This window comes from Lolium rigidum, chromosome 7 (genome assembly GCF_022539505.1).
Source record: "Lolium rigidum isolate FL_2022 chromosome 7, APGP_CSIRO_Lrig_0.1, whole genome shotgun sequence".
In the NCBI taxonomy this organism is placed as follows: domain Eukaryota; kingdom Viridiplantae; phylum Streptophyta; class Magnoliopsida; order Poales; family Poaceae; genus Lolium; species Lolium rigidum.
This window is the reverse complement of record NC_061514.1, coordinates 99452202-99477500: the sequence shown is the minus strand read 5'-3', so window position 1 is coordinate 99477500 and position 25299 is coordinate 99452202. Positions and strand designations below refer to the sequence as shown.

Below are 25299 nucleotides of genomic sequence, written 5' to 3'. Positions count from 1 at the left end.
ATCTCAATGTTCAGATGCCCCTCCAACCCGCAACAGCAACCAAGATGCAATGCTGCAGATTCTACAAATGTTGGTGGCGGATAGAGAAGTCGAAAGAGCTGAGCGGCAAGCCAACCTTGTCGTACTGCAGCAGATAGCCCAGAACAACCAAGGACATGGACATCATGATCATCCTGGATCTAAGTTGAAGAATTTCCAGAATACTAATCCCCCAATGTTCAGCAAGACTGAAGAACCCTTAGATGCAGACGACTGGCTCCAATCAATGGAGAACAACCTGGAAGTTGCAGGAGTTGAAGCCGATGAGAAGGTGTTGTTTGCCACCCACTATCTGTCAGGACCTGCCAGAGCCTGGTGGAACAGTGCCCGTGCAATGAATGACAGACAAATGATGACTTGGGAGGACCTCAAGCTCAAGTTCAGCAGATACCATGTGCCACCGGGTTTGATCAAGAAGATGAGAGATGAGTTCAGAGAGCTCAAGAAAGGAAGAATGTCTGTGGTGGAATACCGTGAGAGGTTTCTTACTCTGTCTAGGTACTCCCCGGACGAGACCAACACCAATGAAAAGAAGAAAGAAAGATTTCTGAATGGACTGCATGATGAAATGCAGACAGTGCTAGTGAATATTCCGTTTGCTGACCTGGAAGCCCTAGTTGATTCTGCCATCCAGATGGAAGGAAAGCTCCACCAAGCCAATGAGAATTGCAAGCGCCGTATGATGCACCAGAATGGACCCAACAATGCACAGAAGTATCGCACCAGTTCACCTGCAGGATTTGCACCAAGACCCAACAAGCCACTTGTTCCGACGTTCCGTCCAAACTTCCTCAACCACAATGGAGGACACCCGAAGCCCTGAGGCAACAACAACAACCATAACAACAACAACAACCATAATGGTAACAACAACAACACCAACACTGCCCCAAGGACTGGAAGCAATGTTGTACCCATCGCCCCAAAGGACAAGTCAACTGTAACCTGTTATGAATGTGGAGTTACTGGTCATTACTCCAATGAGTGCCCCAATAAACTGGCGAAGACAGCCCCCAATACCGCTACACCTGCCCAGCAGCAGCGCCGTGTCTCAACTGGAAGGAACCCGAACAACTGCAACGGTTGTTTCTACCGTATGAATGCAACAGAAGCCCAGGAAGCACCCAATGCCATGCAGGGTATGTTTTCCTGTTAACTTAGAGCATCGCACCCGTTTATTAAGACTGAATTGCCCAATCTCTCTTAGGTTCCTAATTTTTCTTAAATCTCGGGACGAGATTTTGTTTAAGGGGGGAAGGTTTGTAACACCCCAAAATTTCAAAACAAAGAAAAATCAATTTCCATTTATCAAAAATTTAGAGTCAACAAAAACTTGCCTATTTCAAATTCTTTTCCTATTATGTGAATGAAGGAATGTTTTGATGTTGCCATGAATGTTTGTTTGAAGTATTTGACAATGTTTCTAAACCCTAACCATGCCTATTTGGATCCAAGAGAAACAAAGAAAAAGAAAATAAAATCTAAATATAATTATATATGAGCCTATGGCCACATTTGCAAATATTAACCTATGCCATGTTTATTTTGTGTAAATGGTTTGAAAACATTAATAAACTCAAAATAATAACATTTGTATCAAAGAAAATCCAAACAAATAAAAATAAAAAGGAAAAATCAAGTCACATATGATAATGGTCACTTGTGATAATTTTATCAGGATGCCTACTTTTAGCCCCTGTAGTTAATCTTTTCTAAACTAAACTTTCTCATATCTTTGCCCATCATCCAAGAACACATCAAGGTGATCACATTGGTGTTGACCAACCTTACAGAAGTATTTTCAAATTCTTATAATAAGCATCCAAAGTTGCAACTATGAAACAGATTTAAGATCACATCAAATATGAATTTCACCAAATCCACTTCATTTTGCAAACCAATGCCACCAAGGTGTGCCAAAAAATATTAGAGTAACACCCATAAAATATTTTGGCAAAATTCAAAATATCTTCTCTTGCGCCCATTGTGTCGAACACCTTATGTGCAGAAATCAACAATGTGCATACACCCCAATAACCAGTGGGTTTTAGCCTAAACCATCACTCCTTTGGTCAACCACAGTGCCCTCTTGCATCCCCTGGACCAAGCCATGCCATTGCATCAATGATCACAGGAGATCATCATCATGCCAAGCCCATGCCAATCACCATGACCTCATCCATGCCAACCCTCCCTTTCTCTCTACCTTGGCTCACCTCATCATGTCCTGGAGGTTGACCTTCCCCTCCTGAACACGCTGGTACCAGCCGTTGACCAAGGAGAGACGTGATCAGCCCAGGTCAGGACGTGCTCATGTCATCCAGTGACGCCAAGACCGGCATGGTCGCGACGCACGGGCACGCCAGAGCACGTGCTCACTCCGTTGACCCCGTCCTCGCCTTGACCCCTGCTTCCGCCCTGAGCATCGCCACGACACCAGGAACGCGCCAGACAACCTCTCTCTCCCCCGTGCACTGTCGCCGTCGTGATCATCACCGATGACCGCCACGGTACCGCCAGACACGTCACGCTCCCCATCGCGTTGGACCTCCATTTTCTGTGCAGAGACGCGCGTGATGATCGCCATGACGCCGTGCACAACCCACTGTCCTCGCCCACGCCTCTGCGCCGCTGTAGCACCGTCGACACCGTCGCCATGTCCGTGAGCCTAGGCACCTCTCGCTCGCTATAAAAGGAGACCTCTCCCGCTCGATTTCTTCACACCACTCGCCTCCCCTCATCTCACTGACCCTCCTCGAGCACTGCCTCCTTCCAATTTCACCACCGCCGTCCCAATTTCTCGCCGGAGCTCCGCTAGTACCCCTGCAAGCTCGCAGACGACTGGAGCCACCCCAGGAGCTGCTGCCGGTACCAGGAGCCTCGCCGTCGTCGACAACGCCGATCTACCTCATATCCGACCCTCGCCGGACCTCCGGTGAGCCTCCGACCCCCTAGGTTCGCCGCCAGTAGGGTTTGAGCTCGCCGTCGATGACGACGACCATCAGCCGTTATATCTTGATCTAATCCCACGGCCCCCTCTCGCTCATACCGTTTCGGGTTTTAAGACTCGCTGACATGCGGGACCCCCTGTCAGGTCGCCCGCATGTGCGAGACACACTGCTGGGCCAGCCCGTTATTCTTTTTCTCTCGCCCGTTTCTTTTTCCCGCCGAAGCCCAGGAATTCAAATTCGAGTTAATTCATTTAACCTAAATTCAAATACTGGTGCTTTGTTCAAAATTCAATATAAAAATATCTGCTCAACAAAATCCAGTGATTCAAATTTCTATGAATAGCTTAGGATTTTATCTAGCCAAATAAATTGGTTGCAACATCAGAATTAATGTAGATCACCTACAGCAAAAATAACAAGGCAGTAGGTTTTTAGATTTCAAACATTTATTAAAAATCAACCATAAACTATTTTGAGATGATTCCACCTCTCAAAATTCACATTTCAAATGCTCTATATGAATATGTAAAAATATGACATGGTTGTTGCATATGATCATGGGCTAGATTCAAATAATGGCTATGTGGATATTTCTAGTCCATTTAAGTTATTTCAAAAATAGTATTTAAAATCTATGAGATGTAGCATCTCATTTAAATCACTTTCCCAAGTAATTTGATGTGAGGTTATGACTTTTGTTACATGGCCTCATATTTTATTATTTGAGGATATTAAATCTCAGTAATTTTCAATGAGAGGAAATTATTTTTCAAAGGAAATACATGGAAACCCTAGTATTATGTTGGGTGATGATTGTGATGATGCTAGATCATCTTGTGTGGTAAATAGAATACTTAAGTATTGTTTGGTGATTGTATATCTCGTATCCGTTTATAGACGCTAGTACCGAAGGCTACGAGGAGGAGGAGGTCTTCTACGAAGAAGAGGAGGAAAACTTCGATCACTGTACCAATCAAGGCAAGCTATTACCAATGCAAGCTCTACTAATGCAAAGTGCAAGATACCCTTGCAATACTCTTTTGTTTAAAGATTTGTCCAAGCCCAAGTTTTTTATCTTGCAATCTTTTACTTTGGTTATCAAGGCTTATTTTTATAGTTAACTTTGGTCTAGAAATAGAGTATTACAAGAGCATCAAACTTAGCCTAGAGAGCTAAAACTTAGTTATCACCCCTCATGTCTAGTTGCTAGTGCTAAAACTAAAATTGACTACTCTAGATGGGAACTTGTGAATCAAATGACTTTGAAAATCTTAGAATGATGAGTCATTCTACTGAAAGTTTTGAAGGTGAATATGACTTGTGAATGACAAGGTGAATTTGACAAAAACTGATGGTTGGGTTCGGATGCGATACCATTCCAACTTTAGAGTACCCCCACAATACCTGATAATGGGTAGGGCTTAATTGGAAATTTATGTATTTAAGTATGGGTTCCCTCTGAACAAGCGTCATAGGGGTTATGCCGAGGTTGCCTCCGTGAAAAGTGAAATGACGTGAAATAGAGGTGAATGTTCTACCCAAGCCCTGTGCAGTTCCCAGGATGGCAGAGTGCCATAGCTGGGAGGCCAAGCTCATAGGGGAGGTGCCTATACTAGGGTATGTAAGTGAAAGGTTAATGGTTGATGATCCACATACTGAGTATGATTATTCAGGGCTATCCCTGACGCATGTAATCAAAAGTTGTGGCACAAGTGTACAACCTCTGCAGAGTGTTAAACTATTTGAATAGCCGCGTCCGCGGTCATGGACGGTTGGATGGCCATACTGCTCCGTTGTTAGATGTTTTCTAAAAATGACTTGTGACTTGAAAGGTGAATTTGACTTGATCACAACAGAGTTGTGGGAATGACACTAATGTTTCCACTTGAGTAAATTTAGACAACTAAAGAGTCTTTGACTATTAAGAATTGATGAAATAAAACTAGCTTTGTGCAAATAAACCTAGAAGCTTAGAACCATGATTAGAGCTACAAGTACTTCTATTAGTGGTAGTTTGCGAGTACTTTAAAAGTACTCATGGCTTTGTCCCTGGCTATTCAAATGGCCAGACTATGAAGAAGAGCAACAGTACCAGGAAGATGGACAGCAAGACGTCTATGATAACTAGGATCCCCTCCCAACGTCAAGCGTTGCCTGTGGAACAGATGGACCGCGACTACGTTTCTTCCGCTATGTGTTTTGTATCTGATCTTTAGATCAACTGCTGTTTTAAGATTGGATCACGAGATCCCTTGTTGTAAGACGATTATGGTTTGTAATGAATAATATTCTGTGATATCAACTATTATGTCTCGCAAAAACAATATTCCTGGGATTGCGATGTATGGCATAATAGGCATCTGGAATTAAAAATCCAGGTGTTGACACCTTGTGAGCAGTCACATGCTTGCAAGTTAATTGGATGACATTCCACCGAGAGGGCCTAGAGTATATTTATCCGTCATTTGGATGGACAAATCCCACTATTGATCCACGTGCTTCAACCTATACTTTCCGAATACTTAATGCCACCTTTATAACTATCCATTTACGAAGTAGTGTTTGATATCATCAAAGCATCCATCCGGTGTAGGTGATAAACATGATCTCATGGTTGAAGGATTAGGTTACTATGTATCTTAATGCTTGAAGCAAAACGAACTTAATGACTTGATCATATGCTACGCTTACTATGGGTGTATGTGCATCATATCATTCACCTAATGATATGATCTTGTTATTAATAACTCCAATGTTCATGATAATGAAACTATGACCATCTATTAATCAACAAGCTAGTTTAACAAGAGGCTTACTAGGGACTCTTTTATGTTTACAAAACACACAAGTATTAATGTTTCCGGTTAATACAATTATAGCATGGGATGTAAACATTTATCATGAACACTAATATATAACAATAATCACTTTTATTATTGCCTCTTGGGCATATCTCCAACAGTGATACACTCACACCCGACATCCATGGAGTTTTATTGGAGGTGTGTTGTGGCCTCCTCTTGCTCTTGGTGGCGCGGCTACGAGGCGCGCCACCCGACACGACGAGAGGTCATGTAGATCCATGTCGAGGACAATGGTCTTTTATGGTATAGAAGACTAACAGAGACACACAAATGCATTTATATAGTATTTTGAACTTAATTTATCAATATAAAATTCCTCATTATGCTTCATCTAGCAGTATTTATGTGAATTATGCATAATTACTTGTATCCACTCATTTTCACGCGAGCATTCCACAATTATTGGTTTTTATTGGGATTTTATTACTTTTCATTTGTCTTTGGTGCGTATGTGAAGTAGAATTTATATAAATAAAGCATAGTGAAATTAACCAAGAGGATTCAATCTATAGGAGCCGCGGGCACCAGAGGTAAGTTATATGGAGTGCAGAAAAATGATATCTTTTCCATAGGTGGAAATTACATATTCCATGGTGTTGAATCCCTTGTCCATACGAATCCAACAAGCTGAAAAATATCCCAATCAAAGTCTCTATGAGGAATTGGCGTCCAAAATACAAAATCATCATAGGTGGATTGAGTTCGACACCGCCGCTCTCCATGCACGGACAATGTGACTCCATCTTGGCATCCAAAGGCTGCAGGTGCGTCGCCGCTTGTCGGTATCATCGTGCATGTCGACCATGATTACCATGGTGCCGACAATAGGGTTTTTCAAGGCGGTTGCTATTGGAGACTCTTTCGCAGCCGGATGTTACATTTGTTTCATGCTGATGCAAGTCGATGATCACTTTGGCGGGGCCATGTTCCTTTTTGGTCCTTTTGGCCGTGTGGATTTTCTAATGTCTCCACTAGTTTCTTGGTTATAGAGACCGGAGCAATTGATGCCTTTCACAATGGCTTTTCAGCATGGTATCATAGGCGAAAAATGCTTATATGGTACTCCCTCTATTCGTACATATAAGGTGTATAGTTTTTGGCACGAAAATTGAGAAACACACATGGAGAGAAAACTACACAAGGTTTAGGCGGGATTGATCTTGGATGATTGACATGATCAAATAGAGGAGTTTTCAAAAGATAAGAAAACACAAGCAAATCCCTAAAAAAGTCCACACAAGGTTGTCCAACGCAATATACCTTATATTTTAGAGACTTTTCTAAAATAAAAATTATATACCTTATATCTAGGAATGGAGCGAGTACTATAGTTGACAAAGAGAGATGGTGATGTTGTAGCTTATTCCCTCCGTCATGGATTATAAGGCCGTAAAGCTTTTTAAAATTGTTAGGGATTATAAGTCCTCTCTCATTTATTGTTATTTCCCCTAATGCATGTTTTATTTTTTTATTTCTTTTCTCATGCATGTGAAACTATTGGTGAATGCACTAATTAATGATGGCGAATTATGGAATTTCTTAGTGCTAGCGGTTGGCCCCTCTGTCCTTGTAATCAGCCGTAGGAGAAATATATTGCTAGCCCAATGACATGCATGTATGTCTAAAAATTTATGAAATATAGAAACAACCATCAAGAGATGTTGGGTTGCACCAATTTTTTCACTCCACTTGTTAATCTATCTTTTTAAAAAGTCCAAGTATCCATTTATTTAAAGACGGAAGAAGTACATGTAATAACATGCTAAGAAACAACCTATGGTTGAATGGTTACGAGGGCAGTGAGCCTATGCCATTTCAGTCACAAGGAATCAAACTCTACGTTTGACACCTAGATGTCTTATAAAGATGAAATATTATTCAGTGGAAGGTATCATTTTCATCGATAGCGAGGCGACTTAATCAATCTCAAGATTCGTCTAATTAGTTTCTTGGACTCCGTCTCTCGAAAGTCCTCATAATGGTAGGATGTGCATATATGCGTTCATAGGGATGAGTGCCTCTACTTATTTAAGTGTGTCATGCAGTGTGTTTCACAAAGAAGAACTAATACACCGGGAAATTCATACTACCTGCTTATAGTTTTTTGTCAAAGTCAAACTTCCTAAAATTTGACAAACTATATAGAAAAAGATGTTAACACCTATAATCTCAAAATAATAATATTGCTATGTGACCCTACCACTGCCACAGGAAAAGCTGCGTACTACAGTGAGCCCGTGACCCCCGGGCCGAGCAGCCAGGCTCTGGCCCAACGCATGGGGAAGCGCGCGACCAAGAAACCTCCTCGGCCAGCCATTACGACCTCTGCTCGCGCCCCGACATTTCCCCCAAAACCCCACACTTCTCTCTCTCTCTCCGAGTCGCGAGCCGGAGAGGAGGCGGCAAAACCCTAGCGCCGCCCCGGGCCCGCGTCCGCGTCCGCGCCGCCGCCATGCAGCGGCTGCTGGCGAGCTCCATCGTCGCCGCCACGCCGCGGTGGCTCCCCCTCGCCGACTCGATCCTCCGGCGCCGCCACCCGCGCCGCTCCCCGCTCCCCGTCCTGTGAGCTCCCTCACTCTCGCCGCATACATTGTCTGACGCGTGGGGCTGTTTTTTTGGCCTGCTGGTAGGCATTGGGTGCGGATTCTACAGTGACACCGCGGGGGGATATGTTTTTGAATTTTTTGTAATTTTGGGGATATGTTAAACGCACCGTGTGTTTGTGTGGATTTGAAACCCGTGAACAACAACCTGTCCAGGTTTGGCACGATTGGCTTAAAATTGCATATAAACATTGGCTCAAAATTCGGTCATACTGTATGTTAGGGGATTTGTTATTCATATACATTGATATGAGTCAGCAATGCAACTAATGCCACCTATAAGAGGCAGCCCATTTCCAGTTGAGTAAACCTTGACATATACACATACAACATATCAACTGTTGCACTATGTACATGAACTTATTGTCACCGAGGAGGGAAGTACTTCAATTTGCTTTTTGGTCAAAGCTGGATATAGTCTGGCTGGCCTATTTAGAGTTTTAGACTGCTTTGTTAATCTTGAGGACCGTCTTTGCTCCAGGCTGTTCAACAGGTCTTGGTCCAAGCCAAGGAAGGTTTCAGGACATGTTTCAATGGCGTCCATCAAGGCGAACAAACAGGGGAATCTCTGCAATGAAGGCATGCTGTCACATATTATGTGGTGGAAAGAGGTACTTGGAAACGTTTGGCTTCTCTGCTTCTGAGGCGTCTCTTACTTCCGAATCTCTGATACTGATGCTTCTGTTTTGCTATTTAATGTTCCCAGAGAATGGAGAGCTGCAGGAAACCATCGTCTGTGCAGTTGACTCAGAGACTTGTGTATTCTAATATATTAGGGTTGGATCCATCTTTAAGGAATGGAAGGTGAAGCAGATGCTTGACACATGCTTAACATAATTGTCATATCCAACAATTTGTGTTTTTTTTCTTCATAAATACATCTTGCTTTACAGAGGTTAGCATGATATTTATACTGCTGCCCAACCTTCTCTGTGGATCCTTCAGGCCTTTTGATTCTCTTATTTGTATTACAGTTTGCATGTCTATATCTTTGCCTAGTTACCTAAACATGTAACAACAATCATGGTAAAACCTGTGGCAAAAATATATTTTACAGTTTTAATTTTGAGACAAACCTATCTAGTCAGCTCTGAGAAGTTTAATGTGATTTTGTATCAATTTAGTTTGGTGAAATCAGGTTCATTTTCTTGGTATTTGCTTTGTCATGTTGCCAACTTGGCATGATCCTTTGCAGCTTAAAGGATGGAACCCTGAACATGGAGATGTTACAATTCAAATCGAAGTTTCCTCGCGAGGTCCTACTTTGCAGAGTACGCAATTACTTGATCTTCCTATTAATTTTGTGAAGTTTTTTTTGACCGTGAAACCGTTGGGGAAACCCCTACGGTGTGATTAATTTTGTGAACTTGATCATCAATTGCGGCCTTGTGGGAAATATGGAACTATGCTGTGCAACTTTGCTCATAGGCTAGCTTTTGGGTGAATTGGTTTGTTCGTTAAAATCAATATGATGCCATGTTCAAAAGGTCCTGCATTCTATACCTGGCTGATGATGTATCAAGAAAAAATGTGGCATTTCGAGTCCATGCCATAGGACTGGTCCCTAGATGTGAGGGATATTGTTGAAGTACATTGCGTACATTCTGTCAATATCTTAAAATTTTGGGTGGTCCGTTCAGTGCATGAAACTCAGTAGCCAATACTTGTAATCCATACAATTTCAAGGGAAAACAATGTTAAAAGTTATCAAAGCTCTATGCTTATATCTTGAGATCTCTATGACACTGACAAGTGATGATGTGCTTTATGCGTTTCTTATAAATCTTGATATGAACCTTTGAATCTCACATGTGACATGGCTGTTATGGATGTTCAGTTTGTAAGGAGTTAGGTATAAAGATAAACGGCCTAGTTGCTTTCGTAGTTTCATAATCTGCATTGAACTGCTGGCTCAACCGGGAAAACACGGAGCAGGTGCCTGTGCCGGTCTGGTTTTGTTCAAGACTTAACACGTGTGAGTACAGATCTTAGCCGGTCACAACACAGTCAAAGTCTGGTTCGCAGAAAGTTGCGTGCTAGTTGTAACGAACACACACTTCCCTGCGTGAAAAATGTTCTGCATGCTCTAGGATTCTGAACTTGGAACTTCAAGTTAGCGTGCTGTCTGCTTGTGCATTTGTAGCTTTCCTCCTTTGGAGGGAAGAAATAAGCCTACTTAACCTTGACTTATCTCTATTCTACTACAATGCTTGAGTGTGTTATTATATTATGTTGAACCACCAATTGGATCCTTAAACTGGTGGTTTGAGTGCTGAAAAGTGAAAACCACTGAATTGACACACACACTCGGTCGATCACTACATAAACCGATAAGGGTTTCACTACATGCCCTTATCTTGATTCCCACTTACCCAACTGGATTCACTCTCACCATCTTATGAAAAGTAACATTCAGACATTTGTATTTTTCTCCATTTATTCTGATTCTCCCTCAAAGCTGGGAAACTCATCTGAGCTTGTTGCCTGTTTATGCATTTGATGCTTTATTTGTTCAGGTAGGAGATTTCTACGAAGCCATTGGGTTTGATGCCTGCATTCTTGTAGAGCACGCCGGCTTAAATCCTTTTGGAGGCTTGCGTTCTGACAGTATTCCAAAAGCTGGATGTCCAATCATGGTATGCTGTTACGTAAAATTGTTTATGCTATTTGCTATATACTTGGTATATGCTTAGAGGATCATCTTACTTAGATGCTTAGAGAGTCATCAGAATATTGCATCAGTTTGTAAACAAGTGTCATGAAGGAATCCGAGAATGAAACATTATATTTTCTATAATGAGCAGATCTTGTTACATTCTACTTATATTTATGAAGGTACATAGGTATTAACCTATTATCCATTTACTGGTGCTATTTGTGCATGCATGATTTAATTTTTAGCCTAATATACAGCTGGATATCTTATTTCCCCCTTCGCCTGCTAAATATAATGAACTTTGATAACTTATTTGTTAATAAGTTCTTCACCTGCATCTCATCTATCTAAATTTCTCTGTACTCACAAATATTGCTCATATCTCGTTTGAACAAACATGCTGTATCTGTATAGACCCCTACTCAAGCTAAGAGATATGTATATATATATAATACGACCAAGTTGCTTTCAGAATTTGTGGTATACTTTCAGTTAGCATTGTTTTTATTTGATTTATATCTTAATGTTCTGTTGCAAATAGTATAGCATGAGCAATTTCCTTTGCAGAATTTGCGGCAAACATTGGATGATTTGACTCGGTGTGGTTATTCTGTGGTATGGTTCAACTCATCACTTATTTGCTTGATACATTGGATTCATGGAAACAAACTTTGTGCTGTTATATAGGAATATGGATGTAACTCTAAGGTCTAAAACCAATGTTCAACCTATGGATAGTCCATAAGTTCAATGAACCAACAGGAAATGACATTTGGGAGTTGTATTGAGTAGCGGGGTCTTGAACGCTGGCTTTAAGCGTAAACGGGGTAAAAATTGAATACCTGTGAGACAGATAAATGATGTATTAGTCTCTGCTTAGATGATTTACTCATGTCCTGATGGCAAATTCTTATGCTGTGCTTTTTATTAGTTACATTACATCTGCTTGCACATCCCTGAACTGATCAGACAGGACTGAAAATTCTGGTTACATGAGCAACATGAGCTTTTCTTACTCCCTGCATCCCAAAAAGGATGTTGTGGATTTGTCTAAATTTGGATGTATCTATACACTAAATCATGTGTAGATACATCCAAATTCAGACAAATCTGCAATTCTTTTTGGGACGAGGGAGTACATGAATTGATCACATAATTATGCGTCAAGTACGAATGTTTTTTCTGGTCTAGTTTTTCACCTTGATTGATAGTGTTGGTCAAGCTTGTCTAATGTAATGCTTCCATTTTTCTATTTTATGAGCAGTGACATACCATGCTTTGTAAACTTAAACAATATGTTACAGGCTTTCACAATCAATAATGCTATCACTTTAGGCATGCGTGGTGCATTTAACCACTCGCTTTCTTGGTGCTGATCTTTTTAGTGGCATTACACATTATTGTTGTCTTTTACTTTTGCCCTGCAGTGCATAGTTGAAGAACTTCAAGGCCCAACTCAAGCCCGTGCTCGGAAAGGTCGATTTATTTCTGGGTAATTGCATAATGATATCGATTCTAAAACTTCTGCTAAGAACTTATTTAATAGTGAGCTGTGGGTGCTGTTGAAGAAGTTCACAATTTTACAATGTTGATCTATTTTTCCTTGCATTTATTCATGGCACAACCTCAAAAGTCTTTCATAGTTGACAGTGAAATATATTTTATTTCACCCATCGCACATACAATGATCACTGAGATGTCTCGTCAGAACTTTGATATCTGATAGGCTGATGTAGTGTTTCTAATCTAGTGATGTACTATTTATCCCTCTTGAGTCTGTTTCTTGTTGCAATGGTGACTTTTGGGATCCAATAGTCGGTACCTGCTGGTACCACCCATCACTTTTTTTACTGCGATTGAGATGGGATCTAATACTAGGAACTACCATATTACATTTGATTGTTTGCAATTACTTCAGTTCATTATCTTAACTTTTACCTTCTGTTACAGCCATGCGCACCCTGGCAGTCCTTATGTATTTGGTCTTGCTGAAGTAGATCATGATCTTGAGTTTCCTGACCCGATGCCCGTAGTCGGTATGTTGTACTTCCAGATTTCAATTCCTTAGCTCTTAGTTAAGTATATTGTTGTGCTTTCTTCTCCATTGTAACTAGACTGCTAATCAGCTGGCGATATGTTTGGTTCTTAAAATTTCATGTGCAACTTGGTTGTGCTTTGTGTTGAGAGTTTGATAGTAAATGGTATCTGCATGGAATTTGGTTGGTGAATGGTCAATTAAATTAGCTGATATGAATGCCGAGCATTGTCTTAGTTATTACCCTTAAATCTAGGCAGGTTTGGTACGAGACACCTTGGCTGCATCACCTCACCTTGGCTTGCCCCTTCTATAGGCAGGTTTGGTATGACACACTGTCCTGGCTGCGGCTCGCTTGTTGACCTCCTGACAACGAGCCTACCCTCCACGATTGGTGGATCACTGCAAGACAGCACACACCCAAGCCAATGCGAAAAGGCCTTGCAACTGCCACGCTGCTTGTGCCCTGGTTGATTTGGAAGCACCGAAACTCGTGTGTCTTCGATGGAGAGCAGCCATCCATCCAGAGAGTGAATGACAAGATCAAGGCAGAGGCGGCGCTTTGGGCTAGAGCTGGAGCCCTTGGCCTTCCGGCTGTTTTACCTGTAGACTGGGATGTGCACTAGTTTTTCTGTTAGTAGCTGGCTGTTTTTCACCCTCCATGGAGGCGTGATCTTGTAACGAACTGATCTTCTTCTTTGCAATGAAAAGAAACACAATGTCATTGCGTTTTCTCGAAAAAAAATTACCCTTAAATCTGGAGTGATACTCTTCGAGTTGTCAATTCTTTATGTATAAGGTTTTATGTTCGTCTTAGATGAGAGCTCAGGTGGCATCTTACAATGTAGAAACCTGCAGCATTAAGGTGCTGAAAGCTTTTTGTTTGTGTGAGTGGTCCAGAAATATGATGCGCAAAATTATGTATTCAGTCAAACATTTTAAAACTTTGACAACTAGTACGTGTATAAGTACTATGCAAGAATACCATTGTACTTTTCTTGCAAAATCCTATGATGTTATATTTCTTTTTACTATTTATCCATATTACAAGCAACCATTATAGTCAAAATGGTGCATTGGAGACTGAATAGTCAATGGCATCTTAGATTTCCGGATGGAGGGAGGATGTGACTATTCATGCTTTCAAGTCTTACAGTATTATATCATTTATGTTTGTTCTTGACTTTTGCATTTCCCCAGTTACTAAATAATGAATTCCATAAGACACTCTGCTCTAGTTTCAGAGTGGAAGTATTTTGCATCCTAATGTTCTCATGTATCAGGGATTTCACGCTCCGCCAAAGGCTATTGCTTGATTTCTGTGCTAGAGACGATGAAAACTTATTCAGCCGAGGAGGGCCTAACAGAGGAAGCCGTAGTCACTAAGCTGCGCATATGCCGTTATCATCATCTGTACCTTCACAGTTCTTTGAGGAATAATTCTTCAGGTTTGGATTTAATTCCGGAGCAAATTGCTTCCGCCATAAATTTAGCACGTTTGACCCACACAACCTCTCAGGAACCTGGAAACCAGAAAGTTATAACTTATACTGTTAGCATTATTATCTGTTTATTTTAGAATTTATCACAGCTGAGATTTAGACATTCACACTTACTTTGTTTCTGGAACATGCACCAAAATCATTGTGTACTAGAAGAACACTGAGAAGGCGCCATACCTTACACATTTGAAACCAAAGCCAAACAAAACTGGAAAGCTAGCCTTCCAAACCAAACTGAAAAAATCTGAGCAAGGCTACAAAAGAAAGCCAATTTTTTTCTTCGAAAAGGGGATAAGCCCCAGCCTCTGCATCAATTGATAAGCAAATAAACCTAGGATATGATAAGCAAATCTAGCTGCATTTAGATCTTGTAATTTTCACCGTTCCAGATACATTGGTATTATCTATGTTGATCACTGTGTTGGCAATTAACTATTTATATAGAATGTTTTATAGCATCTCCATCTGCCTCCATTTTTGACAGTTAGACTAGTCACAATGCATAGTATCATATAGAAGTATCATGCGTATGATACTAGTACATGTTACTATCTTCACAATGCATGGTATCATATACTAGTATCATAGTTTCCATATATTAATTGTTTTGTAGAATCTCAATGCAAATATATGTACAAGATTTACTTGACATTAATTTTTCTAGTAGTATGTGCTATGATACAGTATCTACCTATGATACTAGTACCCTCTCTCTCATCCTTAATTGCACTGCCACATCAGCATTTTGCATGCATGGAATGCATGATACTACCTATGATACTCCCATTGTGGATAGTCTTAGCTTGCTCGTGGCTTGACCCTTTCTTACTTAACCATCTGGGTGTTTGCTCCCTTCTCAACACTTATGCTAACATCAGTATTTGTGAGAAATGTTGCATCCCAAGATTTCCCTACTGTGTCACTGGGATGTCAATTCAAGAACCTCTGATAACAACATCATTGTTTGTGGAGGCATAGTCTTCTTATTTGGATTAGAATCATGATTTGGTGTATATATCCATAATCTATGTATGATCTTTTTATCTACCATGTGAGGCATTTCCCTGTAATTTGCTCATGGTGTAGGGACATCACGCTGGGGGGAATTCGGCGAGGGAGGGCTATTGTGGGGAGAGTGTAGTGGAAAGTCTTTTGACTGGTTTGATGGCTCTCCTATTGAGGATCTTTTAAGCAAGGTCTGTATCTTATTTATTGATATGTCATTGTTGCAAGTGCATGTTCATCATTATCTGTATAATCCATATTTTTGATCAATTATTGTTATTGTGCCAGCAATTCTATATTCTTCTCAATTAGCTTTGGGTGTTGGTTCATAATTCTTAGAACGAAAAGCTTTCATTTGTCAAGGTAAGAGAAATATATGGCCTGGAAGAGAAGACTATTTTTCGCAACGTCACTATCTCGTTGGAAGGGAGGCCTCAACCTTTATATCTCGGAACTGCTACTCAAATTGGTATGCAGAGGCTTATTGGCTACTGTTGATCTTTCTAAAGAGCCTTCTATAGTGTAGGAATCTTATTTCTGAATTTCATATGCTATCACAGGAGTGATACCAACCGAGGGAATTCCCAGTTTACCAAAAATGCTACTCCCTCCAAACTGTGGTGGGCTTCCATCGATGTACGTGTTCTTATTTGCTAGAATAATAGTACAACAATGCTTGTGGCATCAACTACAGTGATATCTTTGAGGCCACCATCTTGTTTTGTTTATTTTTTTGGTCATCATTAGTTAATAACAATTCTACTTATGTAATGATTTCTTTGCACTAGTCATCGAGGTAACTAAGTGATCAGTTGATTGACCTGTATACCAATGCTGGTTCTGAAACTTCATTGGTGTACAATTGACCTAACATGTGAGTTATGTGACAAAATAATTCAATCGATTCATATTGAAAAGCCTTCTCCAGTAATATCACTTTTGTGTCATATAATCCACAACTTTATTGGCTCAGTCCACCTTAAATCTTGGATGCATGGGCCTTACAGAAGAAACAGTGGGAGTACTATTTTTCAATGGAGTTCTGTTTTGTAATCCTAACTCCTATTGCTTGTGAACTTTTAAAGCAATGAGCCATCAAGGACGGTAAGAGACATCATTTAGGAATCACTGTGTATTGTCCTTTGAAACTACTCTTTACTTAAATTGTACCACCTTTTGTAGAGACCACCAAAACTGTATCAGTATCACTATGCTATGCATTATATTGTAGCACATGGGACTACATTTATATGGGATACCATAGTTTCTCTTCAGAGCAGGACTTCTGTAATCCATTTCATTCATGTGTATGCTTTAGTTCTTGAGAGTTACTTTTTATTATGATATGTAGGTATATTAGAGATCTTCTTCTTAATCCTCCATCTTTTGATGTTGCGTCTGCAATTCAAGGTAAAATTCTGTCCATAGTTACAGCCATGATCATTTCATGATTTATTCAGTTCTTGCACTCCCCTACAGTTGAAACATTGAGTTTGCCGTGGAAGATTTTGATGTTTATTTGATGGAGCTTGATTCAGCACTTCTCTTAAACAAAAGTTGGTGAACTTTGAAGCTGAAGTTGTTATAAATTATTTTTATTTCGCAGTACCTTTATAATGTTTAAAACACATCTCTGTTTTTTTTGAGATCAAAAAAATCGTTTCTATCAGTTCTAAAAAACTCATGGTCAATCACCATTAGCCATATCAACCTACATGCTTCTTGGTGATCTCACCATGACACGGAATTAATGCTCCTGAATACATGGTTTGGTTGCACTTTCTGTTTGGCATCAGTATGCAATACATGGTTTCTTGTGTGGCAATTTTCTATTTTCCACTTGTCCCTGTTCATCACAGAAAAGTTTGTTGTTAGTGATGTCACTAATGTGCTAGAATTTTAACTCAACTGTGTAAATCTTACTCTTGCAGATGCTTGCAGGCTTATAGGCAGCATAAACTGTTCGATTCCTGAATTTACTTGCATACCATCAGCGAAGGTTCCTTCTTAACATTTGTAAATAGGGCAACGATTGTAATGTTGGTTATATTAGGTTATTTACATGTATGCATGTTCATGCCAGACACGAGACAGTAAAATTTTCATTTCATAAAACTAGACCACAGTGTACCTGTTAATGTCTTGGTCTCATCTCATGTAGTCATGTGACTTGATACTTATGTACAATAGTCGATTGACCAGATTTGTGTGTTAAGTACATGATTTACATTGCCATTGTTAGTTCAAATAATTACGAGGATTCATAGCTCCTTTGAATGATAATTAAGTTAAATGCATCATTTGACAATTTGTAGGAGAGATGAAACAAAATTCATAATAAATAATGGAATTTATTCGATGTCTATTCTTTATACCCAGATGCCCAGATCTGTGCTTAAAAGTACCTTTTAAGAATATTAAAACAAAACTATCCAGACCTTATCACTATCACTTTAAGTTCTTGAAGAGATATATTGATTTCTAGGAGCTCTGCAAAATGGCCTTGTGATCAGTTAAGTATTCTAAGTTCTAACTGCTATAGAACTATATTGTATGTTGAGAGATCATTTTTTTATCAAGTATAAAGAAAGGATACGTGGCAGGAAGTACCATAGATTTTTAACTTTTTTGCTTATTCGCATCTGCTTGTTTCTCTTTTGACAATCTTTTTAGTTGGCGCTCATCAGTTTATTTGTATTCTAAGCCATGCCATTTGATCCTTTAAACACCCATGCTTGCTTTGTGGCAGCTTTTCACTTTATCTGTACTTCAGCTGATTTGTGTGCCTTATATTTATCTAGTAAATTTGATTTTGCAGCTTGTGAAATTACTCGAGTCAAAAGAGGTTAATCACATCGAATTTTGTAGAATAAAAAATGTCCTTGACGAGATTATGTTAATGAATGGAAACGCTGAGCTTTCAGCCATCCAGGAAAAATTGCTTGAACCTGCTTCAGTGGTTACTGGTTTGAAAGTTGATGCTGATATACTAGTAAGTCTTGCTTGATATTCATGAAAGTGCAATGCTCATGTATATTAATATTTCTAACAGTTATTATCTGCACGAGGATCTCTTTCTATATTGATCTGAAATATCTCTTTTTTTCTGGTTGCAGATTAAAGAATGTAGACTTATTTCACAACGTATAGGTGAAGTGATATCTTTAGGTGGTGAAATTGATCAGGCAATAACTTCATCGGAGTATATTCCCAAGGAGTTCTTTAATGATATGGAGTCATCTTGGAAGGGCCGTGTGAAAAGGGTCCATGCTGAAGAAGAGTTCGCGAATGTTGATGCGGCTGCTAAGGCATTATCAACTGCAGTATGTTTGAAGCTATGTATTTCTATAAATAGAATGGGCACAAAAATAAATAAAGAGTAAAAATACGTTTGTGGGCGTCTACTTTTATTGAAATTATCTGCAGGAAAATATTGTTTCTTACTACTATTGAACTTGTCTACATGGAAATAATGTGGTACAGTACTTCATTTACCTGAAACATCAGCATAATGATACATATAGATGTACTATAGCTGTGGTCTTCAGGATGGGATATTTATTATGCTGTGATTGATTTATGACTTCCACTCTTGCATTTCCTTCCGTCTCATCTTTGGCTTGAGTTATATTAACGCATATCAATCTTCTCAGGTCACTGAAGATTTTCTGCCAGTTATTGTAAGAGTAAAATCTGTGATGTCCTCGCATGGAGGTTCCAAAGGGGAAATCTCTTATGCAAAAGAACATGAAGCTGTTTGGTTTAAAGGGAGGCGATTCACACCAAATGTTTGGGCGAACACACCTGGTGAACAACAGATAAAACAGCTAAAGCCTGCGATTGATTCAAAAGGTAGAAAAGTTGGGGAAGAATGGTTTACAACAGCCAAAGTTGAGACTGCTTTAGCCAGGTACTGACCCAACGGATAATAGCCACTTGCTGACCTTGCAATGTCTCTTAATAAATGTTTCGCTGCTCTGGCAGCCACCTTGCCATCGTTTTCTTAAATGTTGTACAATTAGTTCACTATTTGAAGTTTCTGTACTGGTGCAAAATAAACCTTACTGTGGTCATAGAGAATGCTACTACTAGATGTTAATGAGATATTTATATGACTATGCTGAAAATATTGCGTATGCTAATTAATTTTATGTAACTGCTGTTATGCTCAACTGTACTATTTTATTTGAACAATAGTAGAAGCATCTTCTGATATAAGATAATACTCCCTCTGAAAATGTAGGTCGTTTTAGAATCTGTGCTAGTAAAATATATTTAGGTTTTACCATCAACGTCGAAAAGAACACCAACATTGGCAACATCTGTTAGCCTAAATATAATCTTGTCATGGTGTGACCTGCATACGTAGGTTGAGTGCATGCTATAGTGTGAATAGCACACATAGATTGTGTGCTTGCTGTGTGTGAGAACATGGCACATGAGTTGTGTGCAGCTGCCTTCAAGTTGGCTTTGACTAGCAGTTTCCAAGTTGGTTTTGCTTAGTAGAAGCCAACTAGACATTAGTTGTCTAGGTCGGTTACTGTAGCACCGACCTAAAGCCTCTATATAAGGAGAGGCACCCCATATGGAGAAAGAAGTCGGAAGCCAAGATGTAGCATATGTTGCTATATAATAGTGAAAGAGCATTTGTTGCTCAAGCAAGTTTCTTCCCTATTCTCCTTGCTCATGTGTGTGTCCACCAAGAATGAGCTGAGAAATTGAGAGAAGGCTGCACCCAACATTTAGTATGGGTAGGAGCTCACAATTGGTATCAGAGCCTCATGGTTCGGGGCCATGGCGAGCGGTGAGTCCGTGGCGAGCCCGCGGACGTGGAGGCGGAGCTGCGCGAAGACGCGGGCAGTTGACGTCCGGCGGAGGCATTTGTCGCCGAGGCGTATGTCGCCGTTGTGCTCGAGTTCGTGCTCGAGTTCGGCTACATCCTTCCGGCGTTCGTCGTTGGAGTGTTGGTTCGGCGTGTGTCGCCGGAGACCAGCCTGAACATTTGCGCGGGCGCAACAGCCGGAGAGGCTCGGCTCCATGACCGGGTGTGATGTGCTTATCGGCGCACAGGTCTCACGGATGAGCCGGTGGCTCCCGTATGAGAAGATCAGATCGCCATGCGTACGTGCGCGGGACGATCGTGAAGAAGGTTCGCGTTTGAGCGCGACGGCATCAACGGCGTGTGTCGCCGAAACATCAGGCGTGTGTCGCCGGCGGAGACGGAGCTCGGCGTGTGTCGCCGAGGAAGAAGGTGGCCTTGTTCGTGCGGAGATGAGGCATGCAGCGATGTTCACGTCTGTGAGGCCATAGCGGCGGCCACGGCGATGACGGGAGCTGCAACATCTCCGGCGACGGCAGGTCACGGCTTGGGGGGAAATAAGCCACTTCGTGCGGTGTCGACGACCAGCGTGTTCGTGCGCGTCTGGGTTGTACGTGACCGTGGCGGGTGTGCCCAACTTGTATGTGTCCGGTCCACGTCGTGCATCTGAGCGCGTTGGTGATCTGTTGAAGGCCTGCAACGTTGTGCGCGTTGGAGCGCGTTGTGCGTGCGGGCGGATCAAGCAGCCAAGTGCGCGTCTCAAGATGAAGTGGCAGGAAGAAGTTGCGGCATCGGTCGCCGTTGAACAAGGAGATCCTGGAGACGAGGAAGAAGATGACAAGATTAGGGGGGTGATTGTTAGCCTAAATATAATCTTGTCATGGTGTGACCTGCATACGTAGGTTGAGTGCATGCTATAGTGTGAATAGCACACATAGATTGTGTGCTTGCTGTGTGTGAGAACATGGCACATGAGTTGTGTGCAGCTGCCTTCAAGTTGGCTTTGACTAGCAGTTTCCAAGTTGGTTTTGCTTAGTAGAAGCCAACTAGACATTAGTTGTCTAGGTCGGTTACTGTAGCACCGACCTAAAGCCTCTATATAAGGAGAGGCACCCCATATGGAGAAAGAAGTCGGAAGCCAAGATGTAGCATATGTTGCTATATAATAGTGAAAGAGCATTTGTTGCTCAAGCAAGTTTCTTCCCTATTCTCCTTGCTCATGTGTGTGTCCACCAAGAATGAGCTGAGAAATTGAGAGAAGGCTGCACCCAACATTTAGTATGGGTAGGAGCTCACAACATCTATATTGATATTACTAGATTCATGAACTATACTTTTTACTCGAGTAATTTCTGGAATGCGCAACATGTGTATTTTCTGGAATGCGCAATTGTAGTACAACACTACAGTCACCAACATTTACTGAAACTGTGCCAGTATTGTTTTTCAGGTATCATGAAGCTTGTGATAGTGCAAAGGGTAAAGTTCTTGAGCTATTGAGGGGTCTTTCAAGTGAATTACAGGAGAAGATCAATATCCTTGTCTTCTGCTCGACGCTGCTCATCATAACCAAAGCACTTTTTGGTCATGTTAGGTGATTACTTTTGGCCTTCATATTGAATATTTTATTCTAGATATAAGTTTGGAAGCTCTGCTTTACCTGTAACTGAACGGGTCAGTTCTTTTGCATGAATTCTTGGCACTGTGTTTGCTGTTACTGTCAATGGTTAAAATTCAGTTTCCTAGTTAACTTGTTATCATGCCACTGACATGCAACTTGGATATTAGGTATGCATTTTTTTTGTTATGCAGTTTAGATATCTGCTGGAACTTATTGACAGAGATGGACTATAGTAGACATTTATGAGGCATAATATTTCCATGTATGCTCTTATATTTCTGTCTTGGCAATGCACAATGATCTGATGTCATGCATTTTTCTGGGACCTTGAGCAGTGAGGGTCTAAGAAGGGGCTGGGTGCTTCCTGCTATATATCCCTTGTCAAAGGTATTATTTCTTTTATCATCTTGTCACTATTTTGAGTTCAGATAATTATCTCAAAGGGGACTAGGTGGATTAGAACTCTGCATTTTTCTTGCTTAGATTGAATTAACCTCTATGAAGTTGCTTCAGTTTGTTGGCCTAGTTGTGTTACACAATTTTTTCCACATTTCAATTAAGAGTTACTCATTTCCACACATGTATATGCTAAGCCCAGTTGGAACACTTTTATCATCTACGTACATCGGTGTTGTTATGCTGTGGCAAGTCATGGCTACCTTTGACAGTATATCCATTCATGGTATAAATATAGCATATAAAACTGGAGAACAGATCAGTGATGGCTCACAAGCCCCATTGAAGCCCAGGGCTGTTATCCCTTATCCCACCATGCGACGTAACAATCTGTACCATCTATCTGTGGGATATATGCATCTAGGAGTCCGCATTCATCAGTTCAAACAAGTATCTTGCAGTAAATATGAGTTTGAATACAAGGTGTAGGCATGATCAGAGCATCAAACATTTGCACTAGTTTGAGTTTAGAAGCCTTTACTAGCACTAGGTGTTATTTCAGGCATGATTTCAGGTATAGAAACCCATCTGCATGATTTGCAGACAACCATCCTTTCTGATGAACTTAAACGTTCCAATCTCTACTATGTACCACTAATGTATTTGCTAGTTCTTCCAATGTTTTAAAACTTATGCGTGCAATGTTTATGCAGGACTATAGTGTGGAAGAAAGCTCAAGTGAAATGGATTTATTAAAACTCTTTCCTTATTGGCTTGACGATACTAATCAAGGGAATGCAATACTGAACGATGTCAACATGAGATCTTTGTTTATTCTGACTGGTCCAAATGGTGGAGGTAAATCCAGTATGTTGCGATCAGTCTGTGCGGCTGCATTGCTTGGAATATGTGGCTTGATGGTGCCAGCTGCTTCAGCTGTCATCCCACACTTTGATTCCATCATGCTGCATATGAAGGCCTATGATAGCCCAGCCGATGGGAAAAGTTCGTTTCAGGTGCCAATTTTGTAGCTTTCATATTTCTTTTCGGTAAACCCATGAGCTGTACTCTCAAGAACATTGGTGCCATCACTATTTATATTGTTAATATTTCTTTGGATCATGGAGTTAAACCTGGTAATAGTTAATTTATTGATGTTATTTAATTTTTGCTGTAACTTTCTCATTATCACGTGAGAAAACCCGCATGGTAGAAACTGTATGTATGAAGGGAGAAAAATCTTAAAGAACAAAACAAACTGCGCTGCAGGTTTTACTTGCATTCACATTTTCTTACTCGAGTATGAATTTAGTTGTACCAGTGTACCATAAATATTTGCCCTAAATATTTGTATTTGGCTCTCTGTGCATATCATAATATTCTTTATTTGTTAATTATATTTTTTTGGCATTATTGATATGTAAAATAAACTTTCTATCGTCCATGCAAATGCTTTGTTTTGATAATATGTTCTTTTCAGATTGAAATGTCAGAGATACGATCTTTAGTTACACGAGCTACTGGTAGGAGTCTTGTTCTCATTGATGAAATATGTAGGGGCACAGAAACTGCAAAAGGGACCTGTATAGCTGGTAGCATCATTGAAAGACTGGATGATGTTGGCTGCCTAGGCATCATATCAACCCATTTGCATGGCATTTTTGACCTGCCTCTTTCACTCAACAATACTGATTTCAAAGCTATGGGATCAGAAGTGGTCAATGGGTGCATTCAGCCAACATGGAGACTTACTGATGGTATCTGTAGAGAAAGCCTCGCTTTTCAAACAGCCAGGAAGGAAGGTATGCCTGACTTGATAGTTAAAAGAGCAGAGGAACTATATTTGACTATGAGCAGAAGCAACAGACAGACATCATCAACAATCCACCATGGGCCTTCCATTGTCAACTCTAATGTAAATGGCTTGGTTCATATGCCTGATGGTCTGGGAAATGGACTTGAACTTATGTCAGGTGCTTTTGCACTGCTGCAAAAGGATGTCGAAAGCATTGTTACCGCAATATGCAAGGATAAACTGTTAGATCTCTACAACAAAAGAAGCATCTCAGAGCCGGTTGAGGTGGTTTGTGTTACTGTAGGTGCTAGACAGCAACCACCACCTTCAACCGTTGGCAGGTCCAGCATCTACATCATTATCAGACGTGACAACAAGCTCTATGTTGGACAGGTATTTCCTTGATCATACATTCATGTATTCTTCTGTTCCATGGTCTAAGGGGCATGAAATATTGACTCCACTCTGCCTGCAGACGGATGATCTCTTGGGCCGTCTTCGTTCTCATAGGTTGAAGGAAGGAATGCAGGATGCCACGATATTATATATTGTGGTTCCTGGTAAGAGCGTTGCATGCCAACTGGAGACTCTTCTCATAAATCAGCTGCCCTCGAAAGGTTTTAAGCTCACCAACAAGGCAGATGGCAAGCATCGAAATTTTGGTATGTCTGTCATCTCTGGAGAAGCCATTGCTGCCCACTGAACCGGTTGAGTGAACATCCAGTTTAACCGGTCTCTTTTGGCTTATGGGAGGCAGGAGCTAACCGTCACCTGGTCATCCGCCCCAAATTTTGTCTGATTGGTAGTAGCGCCCAGCTATGTTCATAGTAGGGGTAAACTTTGTTCCAAGTGTAAGGATTACTAATGCAAACATTTTGCAATGTAATACATGTTTATCTTCGTGCAACGGCACAATCCGAGACCTCAATATTGGTTCACTTTCCTGGGCTACAGGGTCCAAACATTGGGGTTACTAGACTAAAGTTAATACGAGTACTCTGCTGTTTTGTAAG

General features: G+C 40.7%; 1 protein-coding gene across 1 annotated transcript; it reads left to right on the top strand.

Annotated features, from left to right (window-relative positions):
- Positions 1-8306: 8306 nt before the first annotated feature.
- On the top strand, positions 8307-25209 carry LOC124675372 (DNA mismatch repair protein MSH1, mitochondrial). Its single transcript, XM_047211443.1, has 22 exons — positions 8307-8416; positions 8939-9068; positions 9164-9261; positions 9653-9728; positions 10974-11093; positions 11681-11728; positions 12541-12605; positions 13064-13149; positions 14432-14596; positions 15737-15846; positions 16019-16124; positions 16216-16291; positions 17007-17065; positions 17587-17654; positions 18474-18647; positions 18772-18978; positions 19309-19565; positions 21925-22068; positions 22431-22482; positions 23205-23507; positions 23972-24679; positions 24762-25209. The coding sequence occupies exons 1-22, from the start codon at positions 8307-8309 to the stop codon at positions 24987-24989; spliced, it is 3390 nt and encodes a 1129-aa protein (XP_047067399.1). The 3' UTR covers positions 24990-25209.
- Positions 25210-25299: the final 90 nt, after the last annotated feature.